This window comes from Python bivittatus, unplaced genomic scaffold (assembly GCF_059951505.1).
Source record: "Python bivittatus isolate LINGU-HERP-01145 unplaced genomic scaffold, Pbiv_v1 ctg000330_np1212, whole genome shotgun sequence".
Lineage (NCBI taxonomy): Eukaryota > Metazoa > Chordata > Lepidosauria > Squamata > Pythonidae > Python > Python bivittatus.
The window spans coordinates 43402192-43428930 of record NW_028277058.1 but is presented as its reverse complement, the minus strand read 5'-3'; the positions used below and the strand labels follow the sequence as shown (position 1 = coordinate 43428930).

Below are 26739 nucleotides of genomic sequence, written 5' to 3'. Positions count from 1 at the left end.
GACAGCTAACAGCCTGGTGGTAGGCAATACATATTTGTGAGCAAATAAAACATTAACATTTGAATAAAATAAGTGTTCTCAATATATATTTACAGAATGTTTAATTTATTGTAGCCTTGTTATATTTGTGCAACAAGTCAGACAGCTAATAAAGTCATAATTTTAATGTGAAATAAAACGACACACTGCAGCTTAGAAAAGCAAATTTAAAACATGTTTAAATAAAAACATCTTTGTGTCTGATTTGTATCACCTGAGTTTATAAAAACCCTGTCCCATCACATACTATTAACTTCTACATGAAATAAATAATGTTTGAATTCTGCATTTGTGAAAATTATAGTCTTTATTACAGCTCAGTCTTCAAAAACATTGATGAATGGAAGCTTATGGGCATTTTTAATTTTCAAGCAACTGATTTTGCCCATTATTCAGCAACCTGGAAAGACTGAAGTTCTAGCTGATCTTGACCCAGGAAAATGATTCTTAACAAAAAAAGAATCAGTGATCACTTCACTTCAGTGATCGTTGTGTCTATTCAAGCAACTGTTTTACTCATCTTGGTGATCCCAAAACGATTGCAAATTTGCTGCTCAGTCTGTAGCACATAACCATACAATGAACTACAATTCTCCTGCTTACTAGCCTATAATTTTTAGTATTAGTACTAAAATAAGTCAGAAAACATGTTTAAAAATGTTCAGTCTCATTTATAATTCATATGGGTAATCTGATAATTAAGTTAACAGGAACTAGCACTGTTTTTAATGAAAGATGTATTGTATATGTAGCTAAAACAGTTTTGTTGTGGGCATATGTGAAGCAGAGTTCAAAAATCTTTTCTTGTTAGATGAAGTTGAAGGTATTCTTTTCTTGCAGTCAGACAGACAAACATCCCTTCTATTTCTCCATTATTCCTATTCTGATATTTTGCCCTGCAGTACTCAACACAAAAGTTCCCCAAAATAAATTTCTTTGATATTCTGTTCTGAAGCATGGAGTAGGGGAAGTATTCCTCCAACAGGAAATATATCTCTTAATTCACATACAGCCTGACCTTAACAAGTATTTTGATGTTTATTAGTTATCAATTACCGATATTGCTAATAACAGATAACTAAGAGTACTGTTGTTAATGGTTCCTATTTTCCATAATGAGAATGTGATTTCTTTTCTCATTTAGAATCTGTTAGGCATACAATTTAATTTTTTTGTAGAAACTGACTAATTTTTTGATCCTGTTTTTGATTTGACTTTTTTCTTGATATATTAGGTTGTAAAAGTTAGAGGCCAATAAATGAGCTATCATGCCTCACTATGTAGAGTTAGCATGACATTTCTTGGTATCACATAGATATGCATTCATATCAGGAATCAATTTTTACTAAGAAATATTCACTGTGAGAGATTTTCCTGTGCTCTGTCAATGAACATTCCAGGCTGAGGTGGGATTTGAACTAACACTTTTCACCAACTACATTACTTTGCTGGTAATGATATGAAAGTTTATATCTTTCCATATAGGCAATCTATCTTGGATGCACTTCCTATTAAACAATGAGAATTCGCACAAGAGTGTATTTCAACAAGATTTGCACAGATGATTTTGGGTATAATGCCCTGCTAAATCCAGCTGCACTTCTAGCCCTAGAAACCAAGTCATCTAAAATCTGCAGAACTTTGTTCAAAAGTGATGTTTCACTGCGAACACTTTTTCCCCAGGCAGAACATTGCTCTGATGTCACCGACTGAACTTATAGCCCTGAAAACATTCTTTGTCTTTGTATATACTCATTTTATAGCTATATAATAGCAGTGTAAAATAAGCCAACTATATTACTTCAACTTTCCCCTCCCCTAATCATGATCCAACACTATACATACATTTTTTTCACATTTCCGTCACCCAAAAAAACACTTTATGATCTCCTCCCATGGCACATAGTGGAAGGGTCCTATGCCAGGTTAAACCAGATCCTAAGGGTGCAGAACCAATAAGGATAGGCTGCAGAGAGAAAGAGTTAAATTAGTTTAGTTATTCTTGCTATTCAAGATCTAGAATACAGTAAGACAACTTCAAAAGAAATTTCAAAATACTCTTTAGCTGCTAGGCCATGACTCAGCAATCACCTCTGGTACTGGATATAACTTTGGAATTCATAAATCTCAAGGCAGCTCATTTCTAAACTGGTAACGAGAAACCAGAAGATAATGCTTTAGCAAAGAATGAGCTATATACAAGTTAAAAATCTACTGTTAATGGATGCGCCCAAGATAAATTGAGACTGTCCTCCCAATATTTTTTTAAGATTTGACACTGCATCTAGAACTACCATGTTTTACCATGTACTTGACACTGCATCCAGAACTTACCACCTTCATTTACTTGTTTTGTGAAATTTATTGTGTTATTTCAAGGGTTGATATGAATTTGAATATTTTTTTAAAGATTTTTTAAAATCCTGCCTTTATTATTTTTATAAATAATTCAAGGTGGTGAACATTCCTAATACTTCTTCCTCCTCCTATCCCCCCCCCCACAACAACAACCCTGTGTTGTTGGGGTGAGACAGAGAGTGACTGGCCCAAAGTCACCCAACCGGCTTTCATGCCTAAGGCAGGACTAGAACTCAGTCTCCTGCTTTCGAGCCTGGTGTCTTAACCACTAGACCAGATTGGCTCTCTTTTTCCACAGTAATACCTAGATTTGAATTTGTCATATCCTATTCCTTTTACTTCGTGTTCAATATCTATTTACCTCTGATAGTTAAATACTAAGAACTAATAGATGATGCTTGTAAACATCTCAGGCATTTGATCTGGCCAATACTGGTGACTAAAAAGTTCTCATGCTTTCCAAAGTACTTCTAATGTTCATCTTCTCTGGCAAAGATTAAAATCAGCTAAATCAGTCAAAATACACCCATTATGGATATCTAAGAAATGCACTTGTTATGAGTCCACTTCCAAGCATAATTAATGCTGACTCTTTAAGCCTTACTTAGCTTGGAAAATCAGGAGGCAGGTGGAAATAAATGTCTGTTGCCACCACCAACATGTAGATACACTAAGATCTGTAGAAGCTCTTCTTCTATTGTACGACTTACATTAAACCAAAGCATAAGCACTTATGCTATTTTTGTAGGCTTCCAATATTCATTCTACCAGATCAATTATTTATAGAAATTCAAACTCCTTTACAAGGTATTACCTTATTGATTCTATTAACTTGTTCCTATTATTGCTTTGTGGAAATCTAATTCACTGGACATCAAAGCTGAATTTGTGCAACCTCCACCATGTATAAGATGAAATACATGATGCAAAATATACAGACATGATCTTAATTCTCTTGATCCTTGTGTTCCTTTTTGGATGCAGAGGATTGTGGTAGAATAATTTATTCTCAAAAGTCTTTTCCAGTGGACTCGGCTTACTCTCCAAACCTCAGTTTCATAATCACTTCAACTCATATGGTAAGCCACAAAAGCCAGATTTTATAGTATTATTTCAGAAGGACTCAATCACAATGTCACAAAGTTAATTACTTGTACCACCGTAAACCTTAGATTGAACAGCTTGCCTGCTAAAGCCAGGTGAACCTAGAATATGTTTTAATGCATTCAAAATATTCTCAGCTAACCCCCTACAACCAGAATCTAAACAGGACTTTCCTCTTGAGCTGCCAATTTCCATGTATTTAATAAATTGTTTTTTAAAGTGGAGCTATTTCCAAGAACACTGTGCCCTGCACCATGGGAATCTAATGTTTAAGAGCAGTAAAGTAAAATTTAAAAAAATCCCCACAAGCATGCCCAAGACCTTAAAGGGAACATGTCTAAAGTGGCTCTGAATTCCAACCTATAACTTTTTTTCATTTTGACACTACAAATGCAGTGTTCCTTGAGATGTTCTGATAAAGTAGATTCAAAGCATATGAAGTCCAAGTGAGATAAAATAAAACAAAAAAAATTACCACATTGGATTATGTTTAATTTGTCATGTAATCATACTAAGTTTTTAAGTGAACATAAGTTGGTTTTATTTGCAGGTGACATTCTTTTGTTTATTTCTAAATCTTACACTACTATTCCAGCGTTGATGCAAATGATAGATGCCTTTAGTAAAATAGCAGGATACTATATTAACTGGTCCAAATTGGAACTGATGCCAACAGATGAAAATTTGGTTACCCATCCATTTAAGAAATATCAATTCCATATTAGTACCAAATCCATTAAATACCTAGGTATGTGTATACCAAAAGATATTAGCAACATGCAATATAAATAAAACATATAGAAAAGTTTCTTCAGATATTGATAGATGGGAGTCATTAAACCTCACCTTTTGGGGAAAGGTGAACACTCTCAAAATGAACATTATTCCCAGATTAATATATATTCTGAGAGAAATTCCAGTTTATATATCTGGAAAATATTTTCAGAAAACAAATTCTTTGATTCTGAGTATATCTTTACAGAAAATGCAATTGCCAATTAATGAGGGAGGATTCGGTTTTCCAAATCTGGAGCTATATCATCATGCTCACCTATTGTCAATTATTAAACACTGGAAGCCAACAATTGGTTTCAGTTTTCCAATTTGAGAAACGTTAGAATATACATATGTAACACCTTTAGTTGGATGGACAGTGTTAGGACTTAATACACTAAAACTCTAGTATCTCTGGAAACAATTATGTCAGAAAGTTATGAAATGTAATGTCTAATAAAAAAAGATTCAACCCTTTTTCCCATGCTAAATTGACTTTATGGAGAAACCCAACTTTAAAAATTGGGAGAAAGATGGTGATATGGAAAAATTGGATGGAATCGGGGATACTGACTTTGGATCAACTGATAGGTGATGAAGATGACTTTTTAACATACGCTGTGTTGAGAGATACATATCATCTATCAGATGTAACCCAATGGCAATATTTATAGCTAAAACATATGTTAACGATATTATTTGGACCAGCAGCATTTGCAGCTTCTGAGACACCTGAGATACTAGAACAACTTGTTAAATCCTTTAAAACTAAAAAGCCTACTATTAGTTTCTATAAATATTTGTTATCAATAAATCAATCTGATATGCAGATGCTAAGAAATGAGCGGAATAAAGAATTAGAGGTTCCTATATTGCCTAGACAATGGGAGAGTGTCTTAACTTCTATAGCAAGAGTGTCAATGGACCTTAAATTATGACTTATAAACAACAAATAATATTTAGAATGTATTGGACTCCATTATGTTTGTATAGAAAAGGGCTGTTAAAAACAGCATTTTGTTGGAGATGTAATAAGGATAATGCTTCTTTAAAACATGTTTTTACAATGTCCCATACTTAGTAAGTTTTGGGAGAAAGTAGTGGATTATAGAAATATTACTGCGCGACAAAAGCTAAAATTTTCAGAGGATAATATTCTCTTGAACTACATACCTAGTACATGGAATTTGACCACTAGACAGCCTGAATGGATTCTCTGTGTCCTTACTATGGCCAAAAGACTTATGTTACAACATTGGAAAGATAAAATGTATGGCCCCATTCACTCAATGGATTAAAGACCTGATTGCACTTGCCACCTATGAGCAGATTGCCGATAGACCTAGACTTTGTATGGACAAGTATAATGGAATATGGGACTCATTTATACAAAACACAGTAGGTTAAAAAAATGATAGTTATATAAGTATATTAGAAATATATATGTACTTGAATAATATTTGCATTAGATAAGTATATATAGAATTGTAACTGTTTACTGTTATGATATACTATTTTTTCCTTTGTTGTATTTTTTCACTTTTTAAAGCATTTCTATGTGTTTTTTTCCTCTTTCACAATGTATGTATTTCTGTCACAATTATCTCTGTGCTTTGTTCCTTTTCTTTTTCTTTTTGTATTATTTTAACAGCAATTAAAATAAATAAAAAATACTAAGTTGTTTAAGGAAACTTTTGTAATTTAGAAAAATAATAAAAAACAGATTTTACATCTTCAATTTTCATAAATTTACCTGAGGGTGGCCTAAATGATGAACCAGAAGCTGACTAATCATTTTTCCTGGATAGCCAGTAGTAGCGAACAAATTTTCATTCACTCGGGACCATCTAAACACATAAAGAGAATCTTAACAAAATTTTAAAATAGATTATGTTAAATATAGTTATGAATCAGTCAAAATTAAGCACTTCTGAATTTCATCATTTCAGAGTTAGGTACATATTAAATCTTTTCCAGTGAAATTTCATTCATAGGATCATTTCCAGTAGAGTACACTATGGCTTTTCAGAATATTTTAAATAATGTAAGCAAAGCATTAAAGCAACCACATCTTTTGGAAGGTTTGTGCAGCTATTAGGAAGGCTGTCCCCAGCTGTTGGTGCTGTATGTGGCTTCAATTTTTGGTTGTCCCAGGGAAGTGTTGTCTATGCATGCACATAGTCATGGACATTTTTGAAGCATCTGAGTGACCCTTCCAAAGGACACAGCTACTTTAAGACTTGAAGTGGGACACTTTTTCATACTGACATGGTTTGTGAAGTTCCCCTTCTAAATGCTTGGCATAGGCCTAATGTATTTACATGCACACATCTTTTTGCTCCATGTAAAAGGAAAGGTACAATAATTATAAATTCCCCATATAGGTACTGAATGTTTTGTATTGTATTTTGTTCCAGCAAAGCAACTGCATTTCCCTTGGAATAGTAATTGACTGCACATGAGATAATAATGTGACATTGCTGCAAAACAATGAAAATGCAATTTTAGAATACATCAGAAATATATAATACCAAAACCATGGGAAGCAATTATTTCATTATATTATGTGGTGGTCAGATTTGTACCTCTAGTAGTGTGTGCAGTTCTGGGCACCATACCTTAAGAAAGATTCCGAAAAATTGTAACAGTTTCAGAGAAAGACAACTAAAATGTTCAGGGGACTAGAAACTAAGCCTTATTTATTTTATTACCAGCATTTTTATGCAGCTTACTCAAGCATCTCTAGGGGGCCTATGTCCTAAATCTGCTCTTCAGGACATGAAGTCATGAATTTACATTACAAGTAGTCCTTGCTTAATGACCACAATAGGGACTGACAAAATTGTTGTTAAGTGGGGTGGTTTTAAGGAAGTCGCACCCAATTTTACAATCTTTTATGCAGTGGTCATTAAACGAACCACCACAGCTGTTAAGTGAATCATGCAGTCATTAAGCCTATCACGTGGTTCCCCATTGATTTTGCTTGCTGGAAGCTGGCTAGGAAGGTCGCAAATGGCAATCACATGACCCTGGGGTGCTGCAACTGCCTTAAAGCATCCAGATTGTGATCACGTGACCGAGTGGGGTGATGGTTGTAAGTATGAGGACTGGTTGTAAGTCCCTTTGTTCAGCACTGTTGTAACCTCGAACAGTCACTAAATGAATGGTTGTTAAGTGAGGACTACCTGTACAGGAATGCAGATTTTTATTGAATGTTAGAAAACATTCCTAACACTAAGACATGCAGCTGAACAGTGGAGCCAATTATCCAAAGAGCTGGTAAATCCCCCTTCATTGTGTGTGCTCAGGCTGGAATAGCATCTCTCTAATATGCCTTAATTTGGATTCCTGCACTGAGCAAGCTTGGACATAAACATGATGACCTACACAGCCTGTTCTAACTAATGTAAAAATTATTATACATTGTTCCACAATTCTCCCTTACTTCCTATTTCATCCCATTTTCTTAACAGACTTTCATTTTCCAACTGAATCCTTTCAAAACTGGATAGTCTCCCAATGTTTTAAGATCACAATTCTCAGAGTTCCCAACCACTAAATGTCAGGTTAGAAAGGTTAGGCTAACAGAAAACAGGAAAATATGAACAATTAATTTAGGATACAACTTCAAAGGAGAAACTGCACAATTATCTCTGAAATGTAAAATGGAGCTGTAAATATTGGCAAAAGGCAAGACTTGTGGTCCCATAACAAAAATTAATGGAGAAGTCAGTTAATCAAATGCAACAATTAAGTATGTATCTAAATAAAATGTACCTAAATAATCTGGCTCTATCTGCATGGACAGGCCTCTTATCCAAAGGGTAACTAAAAAAAAAAAAGAGGAATTTCTAATAATTAAAATCATAATTCCCACCGAGAAGTAGGTCATACACAATTTGGACTGCATTACCTCATTCTAAGATAACAATCAGAAATGCATGCTATCCAACAACTTTATTTGTAGAAATGGCTGGCACTTAAAAACCACAAAACTGCTGTGTTCCAACACAATTTTAAAAGCACTTCAGATGGAAATTACTTTTGAAAATATGTAGGTTTGAGTAACGTACGAAAGGATTGCTACAAAAGCCAGGGGTATTTCTAATTCTCTTTACTTAATCCACGTAGCTGGGGATACAAAAGGAATGATTCACAAAGCAAAGAAATGCATTGCAAGCATTTCCCTGGCTTTATTTCTCTATATGTGCCCATATTTTCCTTTTCTTGTTTTTTTTATATCAATATTAACTGCAAATACAAATTTAGGAAGTTATTTTTGTAAATTGGTAAGTGATTTCTAGATAACCCATTCTTTTTACAGCGCAATTCATTCTTTTTACATCATAAAAAGTATGTCAACTATGTTGATATTCTCCTATAAATTCAAAAGTATAGTAGTCTTTTACACTAAGGACTATAATGACAGAAAATGAGTTAGAGACTATCTTCTAAGCGTTTCCTTGTTTCTTTGCACTTCTGAGTCAAATAAACATAATAAATAGGGCATGTAGCCTGGATAATAGAGAAATATTTTGTGCATGTTAAAAAAAAAAGCAAAGCTTTTAAATAATTATCTATTATCCTGAAACTTCAAAGTAAAAAAAATACATGGAATATTTTACAATACCTAGATCGAGTAATGTCCCAGATAAACCAGTCATTTCCTGCAACTGCTCCAACTTTAAAAGTATTTTTTAAGCACCAGCTTGCTGACATTAGTGGCGTTTGATCAGTTGTGAGAGACAAGATAGCCTGATGTGTCACAAGGTCGTAGAATCTTATTGTTCCATTCTTTTCTGCTACCATCAGCTACAAATGGAAGACAACAGTCAGTTGCAACTCTTGGGATACAGCACTATTTAGGCTTCTTTCACCTGTGAAGCTTTACAGCAACAGCGCAGTCAAGAATCAGTATAATTAAGTTCTGACATTTTTCTATATGCAGCAATAAATGAAACATGAGAACCTAATCTTGTTCTCATGTCCACTAGACATTTCAAGAGGCAAGAAAGTCAGCACTTACTTCAAATAATGTGTAATTATCAAGGTGACTTTTTCGATTCCCTAGGGTTCATCAAGTCCTATCAAAGCTTACTTTGAAGGCAGCCCTAAAGATCCATTTATGGCTCAGGTTTTTCCCCTGAATACATGTGCTGTTACTCATACTTGGGATTTTATAATCTTATAACTTTGGACAGCTATTTTAATTTTTATACCATTTGGGTTTAAGATTGATTTTATTTATGTTTTATTTCTCTTACATAAGAGTTTTGGAAAGCTTAAAGGCTGTCTAGACAGTAAATAAATAAAGAGCATGGCAGGAAATTGTTTTACCTGAAAATAAATGCTAGGTTCAAGATGCTTTGGAAATAATGAAGCTAGACTATTTTAATGATAATTAAATTATCACAGTCTAACAACACCTTCTTTAAAAAAAAAAATCCTCTCAAGAGTACAGAGGAGCATATATGATTCTTCCCCAGTCATTTTTTCTTTCTCCAAACCCAGTGAGATAGCTTAAACTAGGAAGTAGGTTGCCATTCCTAAAACAAGAGATAATGTCCCTTTAACCGCAAAGCTTGCATATTATCAGAGTGTGAACACTGAAAAATTCTGAAATGCCTCAGTTTTATATACAGTTATTGTAAATAGGTCCCAGTTTGGTTGAAGAAAAATCATCTGTAAAATACTTGCCTTGAATGCATCCTCGGGATGCCAGCCCACACTCATTCCAGGAGAACGTAGAACAAAATAAGCTCTTAAGTTTCCTTCCAAATCCCAGACTCTAATGATAAAAAAAGACTAGGGTTTAAGGAGGTTTCATCTTGTTGCCCCCTTCCTAGCACAGGAAAGATCTTATTGTCTTCTCAACCTCAAATGCAGTTGACAGAAGACAGAATCTCCATATATTTTAGCTAATTAATATTAGTGGATGATGGCTATGAAGTAGATAAGAAAAACTATGAGAAAAGTGTGTATGTGCGCGCGCGCATATGTGTGTGTGTATGGCCAAAGTGGTCCTAGTAGTGGTAGGAGCACTCGAGGCTGTGACTCCTAAGCTGGGAGAATGGCTCCAACAGATCCCAGGAACAACATCAGAGCTCTGTGTCCAGAAGAGGTCAGTGCTCGGAATAGCTCAGATACTGCGCAGAACCCTCAAACTCCCAGGCCTCTGGTAGAGGATCTGAGATTGAGGAAGACACATACCGCCCATAGGGGTAAGAGGGGAATTTTTATAAAATAAAATAGGAGAAAGCTGTACACTCATACAAATTAACATGTGCAAGTCTGACTTATTTATGCCCTGTTTTATAGTGCTGCCAACCACCACAGGCGAAAAATATAATGACAATATGAAAATGCATTCAATAAAATAATGTAAACACTATTAAATTAAAAAGCAATAAATTAATATATCATCAATAGCTTAATTCAAATCCTAGGGTCTCCAAACTGGGAGATTAGTACCCTTTTTCTAAAGTACATGTCTGTGAAAACAGAATATCTATTTGATTAGGTAATTGGCAGACAAAGCCTTTTTTCTGCTGCCAGAAGTTTTGCTTTGTAGATTTTTCCAAGCCAAATCAACACTTTCTGAGTGTGTGTTTATACACTCAGAAATGAAGCATAGTATAATTCAAGACAGTGAATCATTTTGGCCAGAGAATCAGGTCCCCTTCCCAAGCCAAAGAAGCAAGAGAGAATTGTATCGGTTTTACAGTTTATGATTCAATGCTTCAATCTGCTTTATATTTTGTTGCAATATAAAGATCACACTCAGTTACAGAATATACTCAGAACATGTTTTCACTTCCCTTCTACTGCAACAGGTTTTGTTGTTCATCTAAAACAGCTTTATACCTCAAATATGTGCAGGGCATAAAAATAAATAAAAATAAATCATACAGAAACGTTTCCTGGGATAGCTCTACTTAAACTAGGGCTTTTCAAACCCAATGATCCCTGTGAATTATGGGGACAATATTAATCTCCCCATAAATGAATGTTATCAGGGAAAAGAAATGAAATGCTCTGAAAACTTTAAAGAGCATTATTAATGTGGCTGGTATTATTATTATTATTATTATTATTATTATTATTATTATTATTTTGTTCTACCATCAACAGAAGCATAGGCTTTTTTTTTTTAATGAAAGGAAGATGCAATAGATATGCAGTATTTTAAAATTTCAGTCACTGTAAGGCAACAAAATTTTGAGGGAAAAGTTAAAAGTGAATGACTTAAAACAAAAATCAGATCAGCAATGAAAACGCTGGACAGATATTATACTAAACAGCCTAAAATTATGCTAATAAATCATCAAGGCCAGATATTTAGTCCGCAGTTTTCATGCTCATCTAAACTAAACTTGGGAATAATTTTTATAAATTGGAAGAGACTCAGTAATTAGCTGAGTTTTCTAGACAATTAGAAATGGTGATGACAGTACTACTTCGCTTTTTTCCCCCTTGTTAAATCACAAGAATTCATAATGCTTTGTGGACCATCCTCAGCAGAGTTTTTTTGTAGAGACATAGTTGAATTTAAGAGATAATTTGATTCAGAACCATGCTATTTCTATCAGTAAATCATGTTATTCTGGGAAAAACATAAATGCAGCTTTTAAAACAGTGAAATACATATCAACCATCTGCAAATATATTTATTTATGTCCTGATAACAACATATTCCATGACTCTGAGACTCTTCTAAGTAAATTTTTGGAACTTCACTATTACAGGTTACATTGGCCGAGACCCAAAGGACCATGTCAGCTAATTCTTTGTGAATACAGATAATAGTGCTCTGGCAACCTAACTTACCAGCTTGTTATAACGTATAGTGTGACTACTTTAACGTTAATATCAATTGATTTTAAAGATTAGAGTATTATACATGGATAAAATATGAAAGTAGATGAAGCCCAATGTTAAAAAATATATGCAAGTAGTTGAATGAATGGCAGACTTTCTGTAAAAGGCAGAATTAATGCATTATTTTTGTTTCAAAAGTATATGCTAAAATCATGTACTTCCTTTCATTAATAGAATATTCTATTGCTGGCATTACTAATGACAGTATAACATTATCTTGGGTTCATCTTCATACTGGCACAATAATTAGTACATTTATACTGAATCATGGAATAAGTAAGTTACTTTTTTATATTCACTCAAGCAGAACTTTCAATACAGTTCTGCATGATCCTATCAATGAAATAATATAAAATAAAGGATAAGGGCAGAAATAATCTCCTAAGAGATGGGAATTAGGAACAGAAAATACTGCATATCCCACTGCTAAACAGATGAAACTGCTTCTCAGTGTTCAGGATGACTCTCAGAAGAACATGTCTTGGCAAAGACTAGGATGGGAAGAACAAGGAGAACAGCAACTTGCAATACTCTTGTCCTTCATTCTTATATGAATCTATTCTAACCATCCCCCCAAAAACCCACCCCCAAACAAATAGGCCGAAAAAGAGAAAAAAGAAACAGCAAAAAAATTATGAACAAAAAATAACAATAATCTAAATGCTAAATTAAATATTGTCTAAAATATATAAGTAGAAAATTGCTACAAAATATCAATTTTCTATATGCTTTATTTTTTTTTACATTTATATATATAAACAATTGGGGGACGCGGTGGCGCAGCGGCTTAATGACGCTGAAAGTTGCCGGCCAGAAATGGTCGACGCTTCAGCGGTTCGAGTCCAGCCTTCGCGTTAAACAGGGTGAGCTCCTGTTTCCTCCCCAGTTCCTGTCAACCCAACAGGTCGAAAACTCACGTGAGTAGATAAATGGGTACTCTCACTCTGGTGGGAGGAAAAATGCTGGCGGCGCCTTGCAAAAAGGAGCTGGGAGCAGTTGCCGGTAAGCGCGAAAAACCATGCCCGCCCGAAAATGGCGCAAAGCAACAGAAACCCCGCCTCCTGCGCTCGCCAGCTGGGCTCTGCTCTAGGAAGGAGGCTCTGGCAAACCACTTCCGAAAAACAATTGCCTTGAAAACTGCAAGGACTCGTCCAAGCAGTCACTGCAGGGTCAGCAATGACTGAGCGCAGACAAAATATATATATATATATAAACAATTAAAGTAATATTTCACTAACAGAATATATACCTGCATGTATGGTCATCACTCACGCTTGCAATTTCTTGACCGTTAGGTGAAAATACCAAATCATTAATGTAATCTGAATGGCCTTCCAAGGTCTGTTAAGAAAAAGGAGAAATATTTTTTACTATGGAATTAAGACAAAGATGGTATTTTAAAAGAAGTAAAATCAGCAAAGGTAAAATGAAGGCATCATTCTAAGGCACAGTAAGGAGAAGATAGCAAGATTAGGATCAAGATATAAAACCAGGACTCAAGTTGTTTAGGTCTTAGGACTTTGCTTGTTGAAACAACATCTTGAATTGTACCTTTGAGGGAAATAAAATCAACAGGGCTCTAGTTTTGTAAAGAGACAATATGGCATGTTTAGATCTCGTTTATTCAAACTATCATCAAACAGTATAGTATTATATGAACTGCACTGCAATAGCTTGCACAAACACTAACTCCATTTTAAATAAAGGTATCTCTGCTGTTGGAAGCTTCAGGCCCAATGATAAATAAATCTACATCACTAGAATGGTTAAATACCACCTCTGTCAGGTTTCTATCCCACTATCACAGGATTAGGCAATTGCCATTATTTCATTCTTGCATGGCCCGGTCTCTTAACTGGCTTCACATCACATGCTACAGAACCAGCATACCAATGCATCATAAATGCATAATTTGGATGCACTAATGCTCTTGCCCCTGGGGTTCTTTGTTACATTGTATCTAATTTCACAAGTAAGGTCCAAATATTAATGAGACATACAGGTAGTCCTCGCCTAACGTCCATTTGTTCAGCAAACATTTGAAGTTACAATGATGCTGAACAAAGGGACTTACAACCAGCCCTCAAAGTTCCAGCCGTTGCAGCACCCCCATAGTCATGGGAACAAAATTTGGGCACTTGGCAACCAGCGTGCACTTATGACCAGCTGCAACATTCCGAGATCAAAGCAAGCAAAGCAAATGGGGAAGCTGGCAGGGAAGGTTGCAAGTCTCCCTCCTCCTGGCCTTTCTCCGCTCGTATGCACCGCCCTTCCCTCCTTTGCTCACACACACCACACCCTCCTTCCCCTTCATTTGTATGCACCACACCCTCCTTTCCCCTGCCCTTCCTGTGCTCGCGCTGTTCCACAGCACCCCCCTCCACCAACTCATGTGCAATGTGCGCCAGGCCTCCCCGGGCCTCCCCCACCCCCTGTGGCACCCCCACACTCCTTACCTTGGACTCCCGGTGCTTCTCACTTAACAATCTGCACATCTTGGGGCTATGTCAACTGGGACTACCTGGATTGCTGCCGCTAAGCGATGCGGTCATGTGATGTCATGGTTTATGACTACATTGCTTAGCGATGACAACCTGGTCCCAATCCCTGCCTATCTTGTGTACGACCTGTATTGCTAATCCCATCAGTTCTGTTCATTTTATTTATCATATCAAATCTTAACAGTTATATGTTTAATTCATATTTAAATTGCTGCTGATTGCTTCTACAGTGGTACCTCGGGATACGAACGCCTCTACTAACGAACTTTTCGGGTTACGACCAGCTCCGGCCGCAAAAATTTACCTCGATTTGAACATTGAACCCTATGGGGAAATTTGTGTCGGGTTACGACCAACTCGGGATATGCCCAGAGTCACAGAACGCATTAAGTTCGTATCCCGAGGTACCACTGTATATAAGAAGCCATTTTTACTAAAATCCAAAGATCTACCCCCTGAGCTTGGATCCAAAACACACACACTGAAAATCAAAGAATTCTGAAGTGCGGAATTATAGTATCAGAACTGAAATAGTTCAGAGTTCATCAACACTGAAAGCCACCCAAAGTTTATCTCCTTCAGCAATACAACTAAGGAAGAGAGAAAATACATTTTGTTAATGCTATAATTAAACTGGAGTGAGAAATCCTTGCCAGTAGACTGCAAATCACCCGAAGATCTAACAGAACCTCCAGCTGTATTTTCTGTCCACCTCTTCTTGAATATGTCATAATTCATTCACCTTCATTCTTCACAGTTCAATCTACTTTAGTTTTTATAAAAAATGTTTTGATTCTATTTAAAATGTGCATTGAGAGCGTAAAATGGCACAATTTTGAAGTGCTGAAATAAATACTATCATGCTTTATTACATAAATGTGCTTCAAAAATGCCACCTTAGTACAGTATCACCTTTTAAAAATACAAGATACAATTGTGTGCAGGTCTATTCAAAATTACTGAATGAGAGGCATTCTAAGGCTATAGCATGCAATTTTAATAGATTTGTATAGAAATAAGTACTAAAAGAGAATGCCACTTTTTGTTATTATAATTTATTTCTTCTTCTCACCTTATATTCATTCTTATCTTTGAGGTCCGACGTGAATAACCTTAACTTCCTATCAGCAGCAGCAGTACAAAATCTAAGATAATGAAAAAATTTATGAACATTGTCATTTTATGTTTATATATGTGTTTTATTTCCTCAAAGTAATTTTATCTTATCGTGAAAAAGTACATCATTTAATTATGACGTTTCTGGAATACAGGTAGTCCTCGCTTAGCGACCACAATTGGGACTGGCAACTGGCATCGCTAAGTGGAAAATCATGTGACCATGACACACTTACGACCTCACTTGCCCTTTGGTCATTGAGTCACTGTGACTTGCAATTTGACTTCCGCATTCTCCATTAACTCTGCTTGTTGCAAGCTGGTTGGGAAGCATGCAAATGGTCGTGGCACATTGCAATAGTAATAAATATGAGGATTGGTCACAAAGCTGTTTTTTTTTAGCAATGTTCAAAGTTACACCATCGTAACTTTGAATGTTGCTAAATGAGGCAGTTGGTAAGCGAGGAGTACCTGTACATATACATATCAGATCACAGCCAAGCAGGTAGTCTGTAATCATTTATTTAAAGTGTTTTTACCTGTTCTTTAGCCAAAAAGGCATATAACATAACTTATTTATCATCTATAAAGAAAATATACTTCCTGCTCAAGGTATATGATATAAATGATACACCCAAGAAAAAACAATGGGGATGATAAAAAAAAAAAAGCAGATCCTAGCACAATTTGATTTGGAAACACAAATTAGGAAATCTGGAAGTCATTATTTAGGACTAATATACATATTTTATAGGTGATGTTAATCTATATTAGCTACATAACTAATAGAAGACAATGAAACAATTTGATTTGGAAACACAAATTAGGAAATCTGGAAGTCATTATTTAGGACAAATATACATATTTTATAGGTGATGTTAATCTGTATTAGCTACATAACTAATAGAAGGCAATGAAACATTTAAGAAATACATAATAGCAGTGAAACCCCAAAAGGCACCAAGTGTCAACGTCCTCTTACATAAGCATGATTCTCAACTAATAAACTCCTATGAACTTTGTCCATTTTGTAACTTAGCAATTGCTTGAAAAGTAGAAAACAAAACAAAATCACCCCTGGTAACTGAAACTCAAACCCAGAAGCAAAATTTAGTGCTACATGGAACATATAGAACACTGTCTTCTGCCTCAGATGGCTACAGGAGAAAAAGGGAAGATCCCAGAGCAGACATGGCTCTGTATTTCTGAACTGGCTGTGCACATAGTGTAGAGGGAACAACAGCTTCTATCCTTTTAAACTGGCAGCAGCAGTTTAGTGTCAGTGATAAACTAAGAAGCTTATGAAAATAAGGTATTTTCACAGAATCCTTCCACCCCACCTCCTTTATTGCCACAATTAATGTTTCAACCTTTCTGGGCAGATTTCTAAGACATTCAGTGATTGAGATGAAGTAGAAATACTCTGTATTTTTCAATATTTCTTGTATGATATATTAATACTTTTAAATTTCCTGTTTCTGCACACTTAATGCCAGTTGCTTGAGCACATGAGAGTGCAAATATGCTACTGTACTGATATCCCCCCCAAGTTCTGCTGTGCTGATGAGGGTTCTTCTTGGGAGAGATGAGCAAAGAATGCCAAAAGTATATAATACCAGCAGAGTCACCCAAGGCCTGAAGGTCATCCCAGCTGCCCAGTTAAAGCAAGCAGGCAGCAGCAATACAGGAATATGTTGGAGGCAGATGATTACTTTAGTGACAATGGCAAAGGCATAACTTCATCCTGCATGGGAGAAGGCAATGGTAAACCACTCCATATCCTGTTTTCTTTACCAAGTAACCACATGGATAGACAATATAAAACGATTGATAATATAGTGTTGGATGGTGGGCCCCTTGGGTCAGATGGTACTCAACATGCTACTGAGGAAAAGCTGAGGATTTTTATGAGTACTAATAGTACTTCTGATAAGGCTAGATCTTAAGAACATAACTAGATAAGCCCTTGGATTGTCTAGTTGTGATGCTGCAACGCAGGTTAAGAAAATGCAAAGTTGCAAAGACAGAATTACAGTGAGAATGTGAAATATAAGAAACATAAACGTGGAAAAGCTCAACACAGTGAAAGATGGATTGAATCAACCATATATTGACATGTTACACATCAGTGAAATGAAATGGATACTGTGGGGCTGCTGGGATGGCCGGAACTTCGAGGACCAGTTGTAAGCACCACTCGCTCAGCATCATCATAGCTTCAAATAGTCACCACTCGTTCAGCACTGTCGTAGCTTCAAATAGTCACTGAACAAGTGGTTGACAACCGAAGACTACCTGTAGTTGTGTAATGTGGGAATGACCTTGGGAGACAGGGGAAAGAGATGCTGCCTAGGGAACAATCAGATAAGAGGGGGTGTAGCCCACAGCTGCATAATGGAAAGAGAAAAAACTCAGAAAGGAACCTCCCTAACTTATCAGGCTATAAAAGAGACGGCAGGAGATTTGTACTTTCAGATTTCCAAGATTCTATTAATATAGCCTACAATAAAGTAGAATTAGCTCATCTGGTCATGTTTCCTGGCCTATCTGGGAAGGCTGACAAATTGGATCATACAGCCTAGGAAACCAAAATGAAGCAGGAGAATGGCTTACAAATTTCTGCCAATCCAATACTTACAAAATCTTCCAAAAACAAACATGACACCTATATACGTGGATATCACCAGACAGAATACACAGAAATCAAATTGATTATATTACTGGTAGAAGGAGGTAGAAGGTTATAACAGCAAAGACATGACCAGGAGCTGACTATGGAACAGATCATGAACTGTTCATGAGCAATTTCCAAGTCAAGTTAAAGCAGCAGAAGAAAGCCAACCAATTTCCACTACACGATCTGGAACATATACCCACCATTTTCAAGAATATCAGAAATAATTTGAAATCTTGAACCTTATTGAGAGAAAACCAGAGGGACTGTGGATTGAAATCAAAGACTGTGAAAAGAGACTGCCAAAGACCAAGAAAGAGAAAAAAGCAAACTGGATGTTAGAACAAAATTGCCAAGAGAAGAGAAGTCAAAGCCAAGAAAAAGATCTCAGGAAGGAACTGATAGGAAGCTATTAGAAGAGACAAGAAGTAGTATTACAACATCTATAAAGACATTGAAGATGGAAACAAGGAAACTCTTCCAAAAGATTTCCAAACTTCAGGAGGTTCCAAACTCAAATTGTTATGATAAAGAATGCCAATAGAGTAGTGATTCAAAGAAGATGAAACAAGGATGGAAGTAAACTGAAATTCTGTACAGTAGAGATGTCAAATTCCAAGATACCTTAGAAGACATTCCTTATTTACAAATATTAGAAATACTTGTACTCAAGTACTAGAAGATAAAGTTAGATCAGCACTCCAGTCATTACCAAGTTGGAAGGCTACAGGAATTGATGGAATATCTACAGAAATATGACAAGCAACAGAAAAAGAAACTAAAAATTCTAACCAAACTATGCCAGCAAATCTGGAAAATAACACAGCAGCCAACAGATTGGAATACGTCAATCTACAAACCGATACCAAAGAAAAGAGACTTAATAGAGTGTGCAAAATATCACACAATATTCTTAATTTCACATGCTACCAAAAAAATTTGGTTAAATTGTTGGACTTAATACTGAACTCCCAATGTAACTCTGAGTCGTCATTTTCTCAGCCCAATCTACTTTAAAGGATTGCTGGGTGGGGGGAAGTATAATTAGGAGGGATCCACTATGTACTTGGTCTTGAACTCCCAGACAAAAGGCAGGATATGTAATTAATATAACAAACAAACAAACAAACAAAATCCTACTACCTTTAAGTTTTTATTAGTCATATTACCTTATATGTGGAGGTAAAGCATCAAATCTAGTTTCTGGGCTCCACACAATGGCATCAACTCTGCTTTCATGTTGAAAAGTCCTGAGAGTTTTATACTGTATTCCTTCCACTGCTGCATCCTCCTCCTAAAAATGCATGCAATATTTTGATAAGCTGCATAACAAATGAGAAGCTTGTTAAAATCAATCCTACCTCTTTGCCATGAGTCCCTCCTGATTCCTTGCATACTCTTTTCCCTTGTAAACACTGTGTTTCATTATCAACATTAAGTGAATGCTGCAATCTGATGCATACTGGCCTGGGAATAACTCCCACTGAACTGAAAAAAGACACAATTCTAAGTAGATACACATAGCATTTCACTGAAACAATACTTGTACTCCTCTATGCATATAAGCAGTGAATCTGAAAGAAACTATACTGGGTTTAAAAACTACTCAGGTTTCTCTCAAGAGCATTACAAAGGTGTTCCTGATGGGAACTGGATGCTTCCAGGACTACAGGACAGAAGTTAAGACTTGGTTATTCCATCTAGTGCAAGAGGAGGGCATGATACAAGTGAAGGTTGAAATTTGGGGGCGGGGGGACATGACTATATATCCTGTTTATTATCTTAATGCTGTCAATTTTGTTTATATTATGAGTAGGTTTACTGTATTATTTCTGAGGCAGATGCTTTTTATTTTATGCTGATATTGTTAGCCACCCAGAGCCTTCAGGAATGGGAGGCAAAATAAGTAAATAAGCAAATAAATACAAGAGATATTATGCAAAAGGAAGCCTTATTACAAAATCTTATTATGAAATTTCATAAATGCTATCAGGGACCTTTACCAATGAGACAATATGAATATGTGTATAATCTATCGTTTATTTAATAGATGTTATAATTTTAATTTTATAAAGGTTAGATTGTGAAATTTCCACAGGGATAGTTTGTTTTTCTGTTACAGCTAAAACAAAGTCCTGTGGCAGTTTAAAAACTAATAAATCTGTTATGGCATATACTTTATGTTCTACTTTTTAAGAGATTGATTATCCTGAGGGATAACTGGGACACGTGGAAGAGGGAGGAAACAGCAATCATAGGAGGTCAAACAATAATGCGGTGACACTGCCCTAGACAGACCTGGTGTGTAATCTGGGGGTCCTCCTGGACTCACAGTTCCTGCTTGAGGAGCAGGTGGCAGTCATGGCCAGGAGGGCTTTTGCCCACCTTCGTGTGGTGCACCAGTTATGCCCCTTCTTGGATCAGGAGGCTCTCCAGTCAGTCACTCACACCTGGTCATCTCTCGGTTAGACTACTGCAATGCACTCTACGTGCGGCTACCCTTGAAGAGTATCCGGAAGCTACAGCTGGTTCAAAATGCAGCTGCACGGATGATATTAGGTGCCCCTATGATGGCACACGTAACACCTTTGTTGCGGGAGCTGCATTGGGTGCCAGTTTGCTTCTGGGTCCAATTCAAGATGCTGGTTATCACCTTTAAAACCCTACATGGCATGGGTGCAGGTTACCCGAGGGACCGTCTCATCCCCATTATATCAACCCCTCCCACCCGGTCAGACAGAGAGGGCATGATGTAGACCCTGTCAGCAAGAGTATTCGGCAGGCGGGGCCCAGGAGAGAGCCTTCTCTGCCATTGCCCCCACCCTTTGCAATATTCCCCTGCCCAGAGGTGTGACGGGCCCCTACCCTCCTGGCTTTCCAAAAAGGTTTAACAACCTGCCTCTGCCAATGTGCATGGGGTGATATGGGCTCTAACTGTCCTTGGAGGTGGTTAGCGCCCTGACGACACTCCCTTGAATTATTCCCCAACTTTCCATCTTGCTTGGAAGCTATTTATTATTAGGTCTGCTTTATATTGTATTTTAACGAATTTTATTTTTGTTCTAAATCACCTAGAGTTGTTTCAACGAGATGGGTGGTGACAAATTTGATAAATAAAGAAATTAAAAAATCCACAAAGTGCAGATTGTGGTAATTACTAACTGTTGGGTGCACAACATATTTTTACACAGATAAGCTGCTTAATATTTACAATGTAAGAATTTATTTATTTATTTATTTATTTATTCAATTTATATAGCTGCCCATCTCAGACCAGTGACTCTGGGCGGCTAACAACAATAAAAATAGCCAACATTTAAAACAATACCAAAAATTAAATATAAATATAAATACAGCCAAGAGATCTTTAAAAACCATGGATATCAGTACACCATGAAATGGGGCCCTTTACAAGCTCGGGGCCCCAGGCCTGGGCATAAAGCAAGGCCTTCCAAAAAGCCAAAAGGGTCGGGGCCATCCTAATCTCAGGAGAGAGGACGTTCCAGAGGGCAGGCGCCACAGCAGAAAAGGCACGTCTCCTGGTCCCTGCCAGTCGACATTCCTTGGCTGACAGGACCTGGAGCATGCCCAACCTGCCAGACCAGATTGGACAGGTAGAAACTGGGAAAAGACGGCCCCTAAGAATGCCTTGTCTGTGTAATACATGGGTAATAAAATCGAACTTCTTGATGAATTCTAGCTTACCTGCTTTAATATGTATTTGTTCTTTGTAATTTTTTTGCTTAAGAATGACACTAAGATCAATCATTGAGTTTCCTGGGGAAATGAAGTGCTCCCTCGCTGAAATGAACTATAGTCTTCCAAAGCATATGCCATAATACACATATTAGTCATTAAACTGCACAACGCTCTATTGATTTTTCTGCAATGGACTCAGAAACTATCCTTTGGAAACTTGTATTTTATGTATATCCTCTCCATTGAGTTTCAAAAACACTTTCCTCAAAATTTCAGATGTAGCTCAAAATATAATCTTTGCTTCCAAATTATTAAGGCTTCTAAATAAATTTCAAAATGATAAAATATACTAACCTGGAATCTGCAAGTCCCAACAACTACATAATTATTGCCACCATATGCAATAAGTGATTCTGCAGTGCCACTGTCAAATGGATTGAATTCGACCACATGCACATAATCCTTACATTCCACAGTATAGGCTGCTCTTCGGGAAGTCTCCTGCTTCATCTTCAGTAGAAGAAACCACAAGGATAATTTCTGTAGTTGGATAAGGAAGCGAATTCTAGATGCTGAATTCTGCATGCATATTTTCAGCTAAGAACTTAATCTGAAAATCTACAGCTTTGGTAGTTTAATTCTTCCATTTTACTATACATACTTAAATCATTTAAACTACATTTAAACCAATGCAACTTTTGCATAATAAAGGAAAATGAGGTGGCAAAGTCCAACATTGTAGAATGGACTGTGTTACTTTAGATGACAAGATTTATATTGTACTAAGCCAATTGGGTTATCTATATTTTACTCAATTGATTGTATTCATACAACAAATTTAACAGAAAAAGTAGACAGTTTTTGTCTTAATGCAATGCAATGTGCAAACTTAGCCTATTTTTAAAAAAACCTTGTTAAGGCTGATGTTGACCTGTGCCTTATTTTCCTTGTGTATCCATCATGATATTGTGTTCCCATAACACACTAAGCAGAAACACCTGCTTACTATTTGCCCTATCATTTTATTCCTACTCCTTGAGTCACATACCACATACAGATAGTCCTCAACTTACAACCATTCATTCAGTGACCATTTGAAGTTAGCGGGCACTGAATGGACTTACAACCTGTTCCTGAAGTTATGGCCATTGGCCCCCTGCACTCTGTGGCCTTTGCCACCCTATCTGGCCTTTGCTGTCTTCTTGCTCACACTGCTGACCAAGCATGCCCAGCCTGACCCTTCACGAGGCAGTTGCTGGCCGCACAAGGCTTTCTTCCCTAGGTCATTCACAGTGGTTTCCTTGCGAGACCTGGGGAAGATGGCCTCACATGGCCACCAGCTGCCTTGCAAAGGGCCAGGTTGGGCATACCTCATCAGCAGTGGGAGCAAGAAGACAGTGAAGGTCAACTGGGGTGGCAGAATGCACAGTGTCTTGGAATGCAGGGCAGTGAGGGTGGCTGGGCTGTTGTGGCTGGGGCTTCCTAGGGCAGTGGCTTTGCGCTGTGCTGCGGCTTTGTGCCACAGTGCTGGGCAGTGACTTTGTGCTATGGTGCTGGCAGCAGCTTTGCACTGTGGTGCTGGGGCTCCCTGGGGCGGTGGCTTTGTGCTGGTGTGTGGTAGCTTTACACCATGGTGGTGGGGCTTCCTAGGGTGATGGCTTTGCACTGTGGTGCTGGGGCTTTCTGAGGCAGCAGCTTGATGCTGCCCTACTGGGCAGTGGCTTCACGCCACCTGCTGAGGCTTCTTGGGGTAGCTGCTTTGCGCTGCGCTACTGGGCTGAGTTGGGGCTGGGCTCTGCACTGAGGCTCAGGGGCTTCTTGCAGCCCCAGAGCCATAACGTGCCAAGAAGCCCCTGAGTGGCAGCATGGCAAGCAGCCCCATAGCTGACCATTCTGGGGCTGCTTGTCACCCCACGAAGCAGGGTGCAGGGCAGCCAAAAGGGCAGAGATGGGGGTAGGTAGGTAGGTAGGTGGGGGGAGTTGAAGAGGAGGCAGTCTCTTACCTTACCAAGACTTGGGGCTGGGAGGGATCAAGCCCAGAATGGCTTAGGTTGGGGTGGGTACTCACTTAATGACCCACGATTCTTGGTTAACTATGGCAATGGGGAGTGCCAGGATTGCCGTCACTAAGTGATGCAGTCACGTGTTGCAACACGTTACGACTGCATTGCTTAGTGATGGAAATTCCAATCCCAATTGTGGTTGTAAGCTGAGGACACCTATACAATTTTTCTAAACTACAATCTGCAAATTTGCTATCACTGGTTCCCAGAACAATTACAAATTTATTTTTCTAGAAATCTAAAATGGTGATTGATTGAGGTTTGGATGATACACAAAGCTGAGACTTTAGCTAAACAGTCATGCACTAGAATTCTGCAACACATTCAAACAAGAGCATAAATAAAATATCTTTCTTTGAAACACAAAAATAGCAGAGTCTTTTGCAAGGCTAGCATGGTTGCTTCACAGACTGTTCCATCTGTCCCTGCAACTTACAAATGCCACAGATCCTTCGCTGGGAGGAAAACAAAGTGGCTGTGCATGCTTGTTGTGAAGCACAGTCTTACCATATATGACAAAGTGATATAGCAGCATACAATTCCTAACTGGGCTGTTTGGCTTATTATTACGTGAACCAGCTGTTCTTCAGGAAAGCTTTGAAGAATACCAGCTAACCAGTGAAAGTAATTATGAAAAAGTCATCACATGGTAAGATCAGTAGAGCAGGGAAACAATACAATAAAAGAAAAAGTGGAGGAAAATTGATTGAAAAGCAGACACAGTAAGAATGGAATACCAACAATGCACACACATAGAGGTTTGTGTTGATACTTTTTCATATTGAAATTTAGTTACATCTGAATGTTAAAAATATGCTCTTAACCTCTGGACTTGAAAACTAAGGCAACATTAATGATACAGTTCAATAATTTCAGTTTTGGGATTTTAATGCACTAACATAGCATCCATTAATACATGAAATATGAGCTACCAACTGCAGCATCTTTCCTGTATAATACTTAACAGAAGGTCTGCAGTGGTGGTCACTTTATGAAATGGACAACTATATAAATTGTTTAAATAAATAAAATGGCACCAAAGTGACTTTAAATGGCAACGTGCTTTATTTCAATATGTAAATATTTTGCACAAACTGGTTTTAGAAAGAAATGCATTAGCTCATGTTTCATTTACAAATGGGATATGAAAACACAATGCCATTAACTTTACCTTATTTCTTGCAGCTTTGTTCATACAACATAGATATACTGTGGTTCATAATTGAAACACAGCTTATTAAATTAACCCAATAAGTTGTGTTTGGGTTATGAGACCCATGAACTACCCAAATACATTTTAGCCTGATGACAGGCATTGGCTGTAATACCAATCATATTGGGCTGATAAACCTGGAAGGTAGAGTATTCAGAAGATTGGTTCAGGCTTTGTGTAGAAACTTAAGACTTTGCTAGAAAAAGCAAATCTAATTTAAGAAATCACATTAACGGGATGAAAATCCATGAACTAATATTGCACCAGAGAAAAACAAATGGACCAGAGGGTGAATAGAGTATGATGATAAATGACTGAGCATATCATCTTATGCTGGGGATATCAGTTTGATCCAGAAGTCCTGGAAATAAAGACCAATCAGAACCCAAGGATAGCAGAAGATTGTGGGAGGTGCATTTTATCCCATTACGGCAATGTTTTTAATACCTTGTATTCCAACAATAATCAGCCTACCTTACATTAAAGCAAAACATAGCCTGTACATAGCCTGTTCTGAAACCAAACAACAGAAAGCTTTAAAACATACAGTAATCTGATCTCTGTGAATGTGCAGGGATGCCCAGCTCTGTATGCAATTCTTCTTATTCCTACTTCTTCACAGTCTGCGGCAGCCCCAAACTCAAGCAAATGGGTTTCGCCATTACCCGCATAACTACAAACGAAAAGGGATGTCCCCTCTCCAAATGGGGTTTTAAAAACTTTACTTTCTAGCGAGAAGAGAGACCAAAGAAAACAAAAACAAAACCCACCAACCACCCAAAAATTCCTGCATAGTAGGAATATCGCGGGACGGAAGATCTGAGCGTGGTATTAAGGCTGCTTTCCAATGCATAGAAGCGGGACGCGCTTGTTTATCTTTCTTCCACCGATTCTGACTGGGCTAAACGCTTGAGCTAACCACCTGGGTAGCAACCTCCTCCGCTGCCGCGTCCACTGGCACCTACCAAGTTCGACCTGGCCTTGCACAAATCACCCCAAAAGTCCCAGTGGGCGACAGACTTGGAAGACAGCGGGCTGAAGCCCAGCGAGTATTTCTGTATTATACTGTACAGCCTCACCCTTTATAGCTCATATCACCTCAGAGGAACCAGCCTCTTCTTCCCCCGGCCTAGATTTACACGAGAAAAAGAGTTCTTGGAGCGCAGCCCCACAACTAACGACAACTTTCTCTAACACCTGCTTTACCCGTCAAATTCCCGCGAAGAGTTCCCCAGAATGGAGTACTTCCGGATAGCGCCATCCCCCGCCCCGTGGAAAAACCGCTTCCGGGTCGCAAAGCCTTCTGCTTTCCGATTGGCT

General features: G+C 37.6%; 1 protein-coding gene across 5 annotated transcripts; it reads right to left on the bottom strand.

Moving 5' to 3' along the window:
• Positions 1-86: 86 nt before the first annotated feature.
• Positions 87-26686, bottom strand: NUP37 (nucleoporin 37). Of its 5 annotated transcripts, none has more exons than XM_007419943.4 (10): positions 26626-26686; positions 22498-22683; positions 19614-19738; positions 15727-15799; positions 13403-13494; positions 9973-10063; positions 8906-9087; positions 8053-8103; positions 6029-6122; positions 87-2005 (listed from the first exon to the last, which is right to left on the bottom strand). In XM_007419943.4, the coding sequence occupies exons 2-10, from the start codon at positions 22651-22653 to the stop codon at positions 1892-1894; spliced, it is 978 nt and encodes a 325-aa protein (XP_007420005.1). In that variant the 5' UTR covers positions 22654-22683; positions 26626-26686; the 3' UTR covers positions 87-1891. The 5 variants fall into 5 exon arrangements, with proteins under 5 accessions (XP_007420005.1, XP_007420004.1, XP_087997235.1 ...); XM_007419942.3 differs by having other exon boundaries at positions 26499-26644; XM_088141109.1 differs by having other exon boundaries at positions 26518-26644.
• Positions 26687-26739: the final 53 nt, after the last annotated feature.